The sequence below is a fragment of the Rhinatrema bivittatum genome, chromosome 4, assembly GCF_901001135.1.
Source record: "Rhinatrema bivittatum chromosome 4, aRhiBiv1.1, whole genome shotgun sequence".
Classification (NCBI taxonomy): domain Eukaryota; kingdom Metazoa; phylum Chordata; class Amphibia; order Gymnophiona; family Rhinatrematidae; genus Rhinatrema; species Rhinatrema bivittatum.
In genome coordinates this window covers 237,502,557-237,514,953 of record NC_042618.1, presented here as the reverse complement: position 1 = coordinate 237,514,953, position 12,397 = coordinate 237,502,557, and the positions used below count along the sequence as shown (strand labels likewise).

Genomic DNA, 12,397 nt, shown 5'->3' with positions numbered 1-12,397 from the left:
TGGGGTGCCGTCTGCTGTTTGAATTTATACAGCAGACGCCGGAATGTTAACATCAGACGCACCTCTCTCCCGGCTCTTACAGCTCACACAGTTTTTCTCTCCGGGTCTCAATATTTATTTATTTATTTATTTATTTAAGGCTTTTACATACCGACTTTCTTGATACAGATCAAATCAACTCGGTTTACATCGAACGAAGGAGAAACAATAACCAACCATATAACAAGACAGTTTGAAGGAGCATAAAAGTTACATTCTAACAAGGTTGCCTTAACTGGGAGAAGGAAAAAAAGAGGGGGAGAACGAAGATAAATTACTATATACAATAGGGATGTGAATCGTTTTAGGACGATTAAAATTATCGTCCGATAATTTTAATATCGTCTTAAACCGTTATGGAACACAATACAATACAGATTCTAACGATTTATCGTTATAAATCGTTAGAATCGTGAGCCGGCACATTAAAACCCCCTAAAACCCACCCCCGACCCTTTAAATTAAATCCCCCACCCTCCCGAACCCCCCCCCAAATAACTTAAATAACCTGCGGGTCCAGCGGCGGTCCGGAACGGCAGCGGTCCGGAACGGGCTCCTGCTCCTGCATCTTGTCATCTTCTGCCGGCGCCATTTTCCAAAATGGCGCCGAAAAATGGCGGCGGCCATAGATGAAAAAGATTGGACGGCAGGAGGTCCTTCCGGACCCCCGCTGGACTTTTGGCAAGTCTCGTGGGGGTCAGGAGGCCCCCCACAAGCTGGCCAAAAGTTCCTGGAGGTCCAGTGGGGGTCAGGGAGCGATTTCCCGCCGCGAATCGTTTTCGTACGGAAAATGGCGCCGGCAGGAGATCGACTGCAGGAGGTCGTTCAGCGAGGCGCCGGAACCCTCGCTGAACGACCTCCTGCAGTCGATCTCCTGCCGGCGCCATTTTCCGTACGAAAACGATTCGCGGCGGGAAATCGCTCCCTGACCCCCGCTGGACCTCCAGGAACTTTTGGCCAGCTTGTGGGGGGCCTCCTGACCCCCACGAGACTTGCCAAAAGTCCAGCGGGGGTCCGGAAGGACCTCCTGCCGTCCAATCTTTTTCGTCTATGGCCGCCGCCATTTTTCGGCGCCATTTTGGAAAATGGCGCCGGCCGAAGACGACAAGATGCAGGAGCAGGAGCCCGTTCCGGACCGCTGCCGTTCCGGACCGCCGCTGGACCCGCAGGTTATTTAAGTTATTTGGGGGGGGTTCGGGAGGGTGGGGGATTTAATTTAAAGGGTCGGGGGTGGGTTTTAGGGGGTTTTAGTGTGCCGGTTTTTCGATTTTTCGATTTTTCGATTTTTTAACGATTTTTCACGATTTTTCACGATATTTTACCCCCCCAAACGGCAACAATACGATTCCCTCCCCCTCCCAGCCGAAATCGATCGTTAAGACGATCGAGGACACGATTCACATCCCTAATATACAATAAACAATAAATTACTATTTACAATGGAGAATGGAAGGGAGGCATGATAATTCTAGATCAGGCTGTTGAGTTATTAGTTATTATTCTCAGGTCAGTCCTTCCCGGGGTAGTCTCCTTTAGTCGGGGGCGTCTCTCTCTCCTCTCCAAGCTCCCCGACTATTCCCGGGTCTGCTGTTTGAATTTATACAGCAGACGCCGGATGATGACATCAGATGCACCTCTCTTCCGGGTCTCACAGCTCGCACAGTTTTTCTCTCCGGGTCTCAATATTCTCAGGTCAGTCCTTCCCGGGGTGGTCTCCTTTAGTCGGGGGCGTCTCTCTCCTCTCCTACGTTCCCCCTTTATATGCAGTTTAACTCAGCTTGGTCCCACTTCCCCAAATGGTTAAAATACATGTTCTATTGAATACTAATACTTAGCTTTGTCCCGACATGAATTCGTGTTCATGCAGCTGTTCTGCTATTTGTCGTGTACTCAGCCTGAGCATAAATTTAAACCTTAGCTAATGGGCATTCAGAACTAAAAAGGGACACAAACACCATGTATTTAAAATGACAGGTAGACTGCAGCAGCCAAGCACATCATATTACTTAAATCATTCAGATTGGTCACTGTCATATTAATCTTCCAATTGTATTCACTGAAAGGTAACTAACAAATGTGAGGCTATGGAATTAGAGTTATAAGAGGTCCTCAATTTGGGACCTCTGAAATTCTTGGATCTCTAATTAGGCCAGCTAGATGAGTGTCACAGTGGAAAAAGTTTTTAAGTTAGGCTAAGAATGCTATTTCTACATGATACTGTCTTATGATATAACATTGCAATCATGTCTGGAATCTAGGGCAATTTTAGATTTGCATCCGGAGCCTAGCTAGAATGAAACTGCAAATCTTTATGTTTTTGAAAGATGAAAAACATGTCTTTAAGTTGAAATGAAGAAAAACTTCACATGATGCCTTCTACAAAATGGAGCATAAGGGATACATGACCTTGAGGCCTAAGTTGGTTGATAAGGGATACATGACCTTAAGATGTAAGGTGATTGGTAGTGGGGCGTGCTATGGCATTCTGATGTGAATTGGCAAATAAATGAGGATTGGGCTGGGGATAGTAGATCAGTCTCATGATTGGTTAGGGGCATAGCAACTGGATATTAAAATATAATGCAAGGAAATATGTAAGGACATTACAACATGTTGATTGGTTTCAATATGTATTCAATGAGATGTTTGATTTATATAACTGATTGTAAGTGCTTGGAGATTCAGAACAGTTATAGAGGTTGCCACTGGTTCTTTTTTGATATCTTTCACAATAAAATAAGAAAAAGGGAAGTTGTGGGTTGATGTGAATTTTTTTTTAATTACTTTAATGTGGACATAGCCCATAGCCATTAGCTGTTCTTCTGGAGGAATTGATACTGGGGGCCTTTGCCCTTAATAAGGGCCCATTTTGGTAACAGGAAACTACAAGGTATATGTTAAAAATAAACGTAAAACTCATAGCAAAAATGACAGAATTCCATTCTATTGCCTCATTTAATCCTCAGGTTTGTTTTTTTTTTTTTTTATGTTGACACTAATACATGTTTTAAATGGCATTGGGGTAATTTTCAGACTGTCCACATTGGGACAAATTTTATGGATACGTTTTACCTATGGAGTTTGCACCAGTTTTGAAAGAAAGTATATGTGTACTTTCACTTTAAAACTGGCCACAGGTACAAAGAGATGAAAAAGCAATCTTTGCACACTGTTTCCTCCTCCGACCTATACATGTCCCCAGGAATGCCTTCTCCAAATAGGGTTAAAATTATGCACTTTGTTGAAGGAGAACAATTTTTTGATACCTAGATTACATAACTAGATTGCTGTTTATCCACATAAATGAAGGAAAATTGTCCCCGCTCTGGTAAAAAAAAAAGCATGGTATTTTTGGCTCAATTTTTTTTTCCTTTTAATCTCTTCTTACCCATAGTGACATGGAGACTATGGAGATTGCAATGGTTCCCAGTGCTATTGTAAAAGAAAAGGACATGACAAAGAGAGGCCAATGGAATAACAGAGTGGAGTTTATGCTGGCAATGGTTGGGTCAGTCGTTGGATTGGGGAATATCTGGAGGTTTCCTTATCTTTGCTACAAAAATGGGGGTGGTAAGTTATACAAGACTTTTTAATTTGTTAACAAGTTCTATAACAACCTTGTGAGTATAGCACTTTTCCTTTTAGTTTACAGCTACAGGAAGTCTTCAAATAATGCCTCTAAATCTTGATAAGTGATATGAAAAATAATAACAACCTAAGGGCCTCATTTTCCAATATCGCATTGGTAACACATTAGGGGGCGTTTCCCATGCAAATGAGGCTTTTTTCATGCAGCGGGGAAACATCGCGTGCGGCAAAACTAAAGAATCATCGCACTGCACAAAACAGGCTGTTTTATCACAGTACACGACATTTCTGGACAGCCTATGTGAGAGAGAGAGAGAGAGAGAGAGAGAGAGAGAGAGAGAGAGAGAGAGAGAGAGAGAGAGAGAGAGAGAGAGAGAGAGAGAGAGAGAGAGAGAGAGAGAGAGAGAGAGAGAGAGAGAGAGAGAGAGACTTGCTATAATGTCTATGCCCTAGACAGGTATTTGTATCCCTATGAGAGGCCCACCTAGTAACTCGAGGTGGGGATTAGGTAAGAATGTAGGGGGTTGGGGCCACTTTCACATTCCACGTGAGACGTACGAACAGAACAGTGGTCTCTTGTGAAGCTTTGAAGGCCTTCGGAGTGAGGAAGCTCACTCCAAGATGAGATTTGGACAATGTTCTCTCCACCTAGCTTGTTGTTACCCAGGTAGAGAGTCCATCAAGCTAGGTGGAGAGAACATTGCCCAAATCTAATCTTTGTGTGAGTTTACTCACTCCGAAGGTCATCAAATCTTCACAAGAGAGCACTGTTCTGTTCATACGTCTCACTTTGAATGTCAAAGTGGTCCCTAACCCCCTACACTAATACTTAACCCTCACCTCGAGTTACTAGGTGGGCCTCTCATAGGGATACAAATACCTGTCTAGGGCATAGACATTATAGCAAGTCTCTCTCTCTCTCTCTCTCTCTCTCTCTCTCTCTCTCTCTCTCTCTCTCTCTCTCTCTCTCTCTCTCTCTCTCTCTCTCAAGGGTTGTAGCTATTATCTGTGATAGGAGCTGTGCTAACACTGTGGCTGTGTCTCACTCCTTGGAAAATGAGGCCCTAAGTCTGGCTAGTTAAACTTTACCCAACATATAACATCCTTAGATGATTTTTATGTGACTATACTTAGAGGACAACATACAGATTGGGTGCAGAAGTGCAAAATGCACAAGTACATTTTATCCACTGACTTTGCACCAATTTTCAAAAGGAGAATGGGATTACCTACACAATGTTTCATCTAGTTTTTTCTGTGGCCATTGGTCGGCCCCTGTCACATGGTAGGCCCATCTTGGCGTGGGCCGTCCATTGCTCCTATCATGTGACAGGGGCTGACCAATGGCACTGGTAGCCCCTGACACATAGTAAGGGTAAAAGGCCACCAACACTATTTTGATTACCGGCAGCCGACTGCCCAAGAACAGGAGATCGCTCCCGGGACCCTTGCTGGACCACCAGGGACTTTTGGCAAATCTTGGGGGGGTCAGGAGGGTGATGTGGTTGTAGTTAATTAAATTTGAAGGGTTGGGCTGGGGTTTTGTTTTTTATTTTTTTTTCCCACGAAAGAGAATGATAAATATTTTCTGATCCGGGGAGTGGACCGAAATGGCCCTCCCCAGACCCGAAAATGAAACGGGGACAAAAAAAAATGTTTGCACACCCCTAATTTGCTCCGTAAGACTAACAGACACCCGGGAACAGCCGGTTTAGCACACCATTTCTTTTTTTAAATTTTCCCCCTTTGAATCCTAAGTGCGTTTCATGGTCAGGTGCGTCTTATGGAGTGAAAAATACGGTACTTGAGTTGACGTCATATACCCATTCCTATGTACATTTTTATCAATAATTCAAAAAACTGTATTCTCCCAGGACAAGCAGGATGGTAGTCCTCACAGATGGGTGACATCATCAGATGGAGTCCTGTCACAAAATACTTTTGTCAAAGTTTCTAGAACTTTGACTGGCACACTGCATGCCTACATGCCACTAACCCTGTGGCCACAAGGGGTCTTCTTTCAGTCTCATTTTTTCCACGCAGCAGTTGTCTCACGGTTCTTAGATCTCTGTGTGAGTTTTTCCTCACATCTTTCCTCACGGAAATTTTTGAAGTTTATCTTCACTCTCCACCCTGTCCCGGGGTCCCCCATCGTGCATCGACTCCTCCGACGTTTTCAGTGAGTTATTTTCACTTTAGTGGTTCGTTCCTGTTTATTCACTTCATGGTGACCGACGACCACCGACCACATGCTGCCTAATTTTACCATGGCGATGGGTTTTAGGAAGTGTCCCGAATGTCCACGGATTATGTCCATATCGGACCCGCACTCCGTGTGCATCCTGTGCCTCGGGCCTTCCCATGACTTTTGTCGGTGCCGGAGCTGTGCCCAGATTACACTCAAAGGCCAGTGCGCTCGCCTGGAAAAGATGGAACACTTGTTTGGCCCAAACAACCTGCTCCATTGACTTTGATGCTGAGTGCGTCGGATCGAGGGGGTCCATCTGACTCGGGTCCCTCTCCATCGAAGCCCTGCCAGGAGGACTGAGGAGCAGGAGACTGACCTTCGCCGGCATCAACCCATTCCATGGCTTCCACATCGTCATCCTCGATGCTGGAGAAGGACCGGGCCGAGCACCGTGGGAAACTTAGACATCAGCACCAACACGCATCCCCATCCGGTTCTGGCACCAACACCGGAGTGGCATCGACTTCAACTGAGCCTCCCCCAAAGAGGCCCCGGGGAGAGGAGTCCCTATCCTCTTCTGGACCCGGGAGCCTGCGTTCCCCATCGGTAACGGTGATGGGCACTGAGCCCCCATGGACCCCCGTGGACGTTCCAGTGATGCCTAGCCTGCCTCCTCCTCAAGGGTCGCTTCTCTCTGCACTCTTGTTCAGAAAGGAATTGGACACCATGGTCCAACAGGCAGTGCTCAACGCCCTTTGGGGTTTTCAATCGCCACCAACTCCGGCCTCCATACTGGCATCGGAACCGGCGCCATCCATGTTGGCACCCCTACTGGAAAAACTAGATGTCCTGCTCGGTGCTCTGCCGACGCAGCCTGTACCAGCAGGCTTCCGGTGTCCAGCCAACCACTGATGCCTCCTACAATCTCCATCCCGATACCGGGCTCCTCGGAGGAGGAAGATGGGGCGGGGCCACTGATGCCGGATTCCATACCTGGTCCATTGGGTCTTTCGGTGCCTCGACGTCCCTCTCAGTTCCCAGTGCCTTCGGTGCCGGCACTGCCATCGTTGGTGCTGCCCCACTGCCCATCAGTTCCTGCACCCCGTATGCTAGGGTTGGCCCTCTCTTCTCGACCCAGGCACCCACCTGGTGAGGAAGAGGCCCCCTAGGACCCTTGGGAGGACACATCCTCTGACCATTCTTCAGAGACTTCCAAGGAACTGCTTTCAGAGCCTTCTCCCCCGGAGGAGAGATGCCGCTCCCCCCGGAAGATCTATCCTTTGTAAGGGAGATGGCAGAGACAATACCCTTCCAACTTGCAACAGAGGAAAATGCCCGCCACAAAATGTTGGAGATCCTACAGTTTGTGGATGCTCCAAAAGAGGTCATGGCCATCCTAGTTCATGAGGTCCTTCTTGACCTAATACACCATCTCTGGTAGCATCCAAGTACTGTGCCTCTGGTCAATAAAAAGACAGATGCCACTTACCTAGTGCAACAGGCCCTAGGTTTCCAAAAAAGCCAATTGCCCCACCAGTCAGTGGTGGTGGAGTCAGCCTAGAAGAAGGCCAAGAGGACCCGCCCTCATTCCTCTGCCCTTCTGGGTAAAGACCAAAGAGCCCTAGATGCCCTTGATCGGGTTTTCCAGGGTTCTATGCTGGTTGCTCACATAGCAGCATACCAACTTTAAATGACCCAGTATAATCGAAACCTCTGAAAACAAGTCCAGGAGTTTTTGGAAACCCTGCCACAGCAGTTCCAGGAGGGCCTGGACTTCATACTCCAAAAGGGATTGGAGGCCAGAAAGCATGAGGTGAGGGCAGCTTATGATGCCTCAAGAATCTCGGCAGCTGGCATCAGTGCCAGATGCTGGGCCTGGCTTAAGGCCTCAAACCTTCGTTCTGAGGTACAAGATAAATTAGCGGACCTCCCCTGTACAGGAGAGAACCTATTTGGAGACAAAATCTGAGATGCAGTAGTCCAACTCAAGGATAATCATGAGACCCTGTGTCAGCTGTCTGCTACCACTGAAGCCCCCTAAGTAGCCTGTCGAGGTCCACGTAGGGACACTAAGAAACAATTCTACAAGCGGACAACCTCTGCTCATCTGCTTCTCAGGTTGTTCAGTCACATGGCATCGTCAGTCCACATCACCCCAATGGCCTGCCTAGCCATGAGAGTCACCCATTGGACCCTCCGTTCCAAGTGGTGCCAGGCCTCTCAGGAACTCTCAGCACAGGTCCACATAACCACTCCACTCTGGCTCTCCCTCGCCTGGTGGATGCAGAAGTCCAACTTGACCAAAGGGCTTCCTTTTCAGCCCCCAGCTGCTCAAATAACTTTGACCACCAACACCTGTGACCTAGGCTGGGGAGCCCATGTCAACGACCCGGGATGTGGTCAAGAGCCGAGGCGGTTTGCCAGATCAATTTCCTGGAACTCTGGGCGATGCGATATGCCCTCTACACATTTCAGGATTGTCTGTCCAACAAAGTTATCCTGATCTAGACAGACAACTAGGTAGCCATGTGGTACCTGGACAAACAGGGGGGCACAGGCTCTTACCTGCTCTGCCAAGAGGCGGCACAGATTTGGGCCTGGGCCCTGTCGCATTCCATGCTCCTGCGAGCCACCTACCTGGCAGGCATACAGAATGTAGTGGCGGACCACCTCAGCTGGCCATTCTAGCTCATGAATGGTCCCTGAACCCCTGTGTAGCGACCAGGATCTTCCGCCAGTGGGGTCAGCCAGGCGTCAATCTCTTTGTGTTCCCGAAGAACCTCAAGGTGGACTGATTCTGCTCTCTACAGGGGGACCGCAGGAGACCAGCCTTGGATGCCTTTGCCCTCTCCTGGAGTGCGGGTCTGCTATATGATTCCACTAATAGCCAAGACTCTCATGCGGGGCTATGAGGCTCCATGATCCTCATAGCCCCGCATTGGCCGCATCAAGTCTGCTTCCCCATCCTCCACGACCTCTCTGTCCAGGAACCCTCGCCCGACCTCATCATGCAGGATCAGGGCAGGCTACGCTACCCGAACCTCCAGTCCCTGTCTCTGATAGCCTGGATGTTGAAAGCCTGATACTCCAGTCCCTCAATCTTTCTGCCAAAGTCTCGCTGGCCCTAGTAGCTTCACGAAAGCCTTCCAACCGAAGTCATATCGGGCGAAGTGGAAGAGGTTATTCTCGTGGTGCACGCAAGAAGGCCTTGACCCCTTCTCTTGCCCCACACCGAGGCTTTTGGACTACCTCTGGTGCCTTTCAGAATCTGGTCTACAGATCAACTTGATCAGGGTACATCTGAATGCCATTAGCGCCCGCCACACCAAGGGGTGAGCGATACCCGAATCTCGGTGCAGCCCTTAGTGAGGCGCTTCATGAGAGGCTTGTTACAACTAAATCCTCCACTACGTCTTCATGTTGTGGCCTGGGACCTCAACATAGTGTTGGTGTGGCTCATGTGGCCTCCATTTGAGCCCCTTCACTCCTGCGAGTTCAAGTACCTCACTTTAAAGTCCTCTTCCTTGTGGCAGTTACTTTTGCTCGCAGAGTCAGTGAGCTACAGGCCCTAGTGACCTATCCGCCTTACACTAGGTTCTTCCACGACATGGTGGTACTGCCCACTCACCCTATGTTCACGCCGAAGATAGTGACTGATTTCCACCTAACTCAGTCCACTGTGTTGCCCACTTTTTCCCCACACTCACACCCAGGTGAGCAGGCTCTGCATACCTTGGACTGCAAGCGTACGCTCGCCTTTTATTTAGAGCGCACTACAGCCCACAGGCAGTCTACCCAACACTTTGTCTCCTTTGACAAGAATAGGCTAGGAGTTGCAATGGGCAAGCAGACCCTCTCCAATTGGTTGGCGGACTGTATTCATACCTGGGAACTCTCCAGATTTGGCCCAGAGACTCCGAAATTCTAAAAGAATTACAGGGTCTTCGGGCCAATACCGTAAATCTCCTGGTGCTGCAGCAAAACCAATCTGCTTGGACCCGGAAAGAAGAAAGGAACGTCATTGGTCTTGCGCGGCTGAAAAAGGAGGAACTCGACAGTAATTTCTACCATCTCCGGATCTTTTTAACTCTTAACTTCGCTTTCTCATGACACCACCTGCTCCTGCACAGCCTGTTTCCTGTATCCAGTCACTTGCCCGCCCATCCTGTTTGCCTTGGCCAATTCACATTGTGATTTCCTGCCTGTGCATCAAACGAAGAGTAAGAAACAGGCAGCGTCCACTTCCGCAGCACAGTAGGAGAAGGAAGAGGCTGCTGCTGCTCTAGGAGCCCATGTTAGAGTCTGCTGTTGCTAGTGTGTTTTGAAAGGGGGGGGGGGAGAGAATGAATGAGCATGTCTATGAGAGTGAGTGTGTATTTGTGTAGGAAGAAGAGATCTGAGAGTGTATGTAGGTGAGTAGGAGAGAGCTGAGTGCAAATGAGCATGGGTGTGAAAGTGAGTGGGCATGTGTGTATGGAAGAGGGAGAGACGTGAGTGAGTGTGTGTGTGTTGGTGGGAGAATGACAGAAGTAAAGGTGTAAATGGACATGAGAATGTAAGAGAATGAGCAGTGAAAGTAAGTGTGAACATGTAAGAATGTTTATGAGAGCAAATTTGTGAGCATCCGGTCCCACATAGAGTTAGATTCTGAAACCAGCATGCGGGTATCCATCTGCATGCGGTTCCGCTACCTGTGTGCACATGAGTGCCCGATTTTATATTGGCACGCTGGCGTTCATGTGGGTGCCAAGCTGCGCGTGCAAGGGGGGATGAATTTTCTTACAAGCGCATGGCAACGCGATAGAGCCTTCCCCAGTCTCCTTCCAGTTTGCTCTTTTATTGGAGTGGACTGGGAGGGAACTTCCCTAATCCCCTACCTACCTTGCCTGTCTTTTCCCCTCTCCTCCCCGACCCCTAAAACCCCTCTAGCTAGCTTTGTTTTCTAACTTACCTGGTTGACGGAGCAGCAGTAACTGGCACGTTCCGGCTGGCTGCTGGTGCGCACTTCAAGGGAAGCGCCTAATGACGCTGTCCCGGCCGGCCTCTGCCCCGCCCCGGCCTGCTTCTTTTTAAAAAAAACTTTGTTGTGTGCGTAGCAGGAGATACGCGCGTGGTTGTGAGCATTTGAAAATGCGTGCAGCATGCTAGCAGACCAGCCACACGTGTATCCCCCTGTTTTGGCGCATTCCAGGCTTTAAAAATTAGCCCAATAAGTCAGAGATGGTCTGGAGACATTCCAGGATAGTGCTAGAGCTATGCAAATAACTCTGTGTTATCCAGCCAAGTTACCCAGAAATTTTTGGTTGTGCTACATGGCTGTCCTAAATTAGCCAGATAAACTTCCTAATTAACTTAGGATCCAGTAGTGATATATTCAGTAGTGGGGCTGTGCCACTGAATATGCAGTGTAAATTAATATGTAAGTACAGCCTTAACTGGACAGTTCATGGCTAAACTTAGACCTCTCTGCTATTTGTGTGAGGAACGAGGGCTGGTATTGGTGAAGTACCAGTCAGCCTCCGTCCTCCAGCCTACTCTGCCTGCCGACGGTGGGGATCCGTAGGATCCCTCCTACAGGATAGCGTCAACCCCGTCTCGGTCCAAGGGTCCACCTCCGGTGCAACAATTTCTGCAGGTAAATCAGCTTTTGCCTGCAGAAATGCCTTTGAAAATTACTCTCTTTTTCTCTAAATAAGGCCCAACTTTTCCATGCAGGAAAAAAGAGATTTAGGGTATATGTACTAGAATTCATACAATTTTTTTTTATTGGCCAGTCGCTAAAAATTTGAACATGCACACCAAAATGTTACTTAATATATGTTAGGGATGTGCATTTATTTACAACGAATTTCACATCCACAACAAAAAGGTCCCTATTCATTTCATTTGTGGGACCGCGAAACGAATGGTGATCCCCATGAATGAAACATATCATATTAGTTTCAATCGTTTGGTTCACAGTGCTTTCTTAGCAGCCTTTTGAAATAGGAGAAGGTCATGTGGGAGTATCCATAGCAACCAGCCCTTTCCTGTGAGTCATAAGTGACCTCACAGCCCTGTCATAGAGTGGGTTGGACAGGCTGGCAAGGAGACCAGAATGCCAACATATCAGAGTGAAGCATTTTTTTAATTCAGCCAATCACTGCTCATCCTGGTGTTTTTCTACCTTCAGCAAGTGTAACACAGTGCACTTTCTTCTTGGGTTCTATCTGAGAAGGTTGTTTGCTGATTGAGCTCTCTCAGAGTGTCTCAATTATCAATTATCTATTGAATTGCTGAAAATCAGAGCTATTGCTAATTTGCTATTGCTGAAAAATATTTTTTTTCCTTTTGTGCTGCTGTGCCATGCAGCTAGGCCTTTTTTACTGCACTTACCCACTGAGACAAGCTGCCAGCAGTGGCATTTTGCTGCTGATCTTACCCCCTTGGGGTAGGTTGCAGGCAGGGTGTGGGTGGGAAATAGTGTGAGAGTTGCAGTGGCTGTCTGGCAGTGGGTATTTTTGAACCTCAAGCAGCATCACAGTGAGTACTGTAGGAATTGGGCTTAGTCTCATAGCAGGAGTAGTCAGGCTGAGGCTTCCA

The 12,397-nt window shown here is 47.9% G+C and overlaps 1 protein-coding gene across 2 annotated transcripts in view; it reads left to right on the top strand.

Annotated features, from left to right (window-relative positions):
* The window catches only part of LOC115090603 (sodium- and chloride-dependent betaine transporter-like), a 368,393-nt gene that overhangs the window by 56,591 nt on the left and 299,405 nt on the right, over positions 1-12,397 (top strand). For both annotated transcript variants that reach the window (XM_029599943.1, XM_029599944.1), the window contains exon 2: positions 3,434-3,609. In XM_029599943.1, coding sequence (XP_029455803.1) covers positions 3,438-3,609 — 172 coding nt within the window. In that variant the 5' untranslated portion in view covers positions 3,434-3,437. The remainder of the gene's footprint in view (positions 1-3,433; positions 3,610-12,397) is intronic.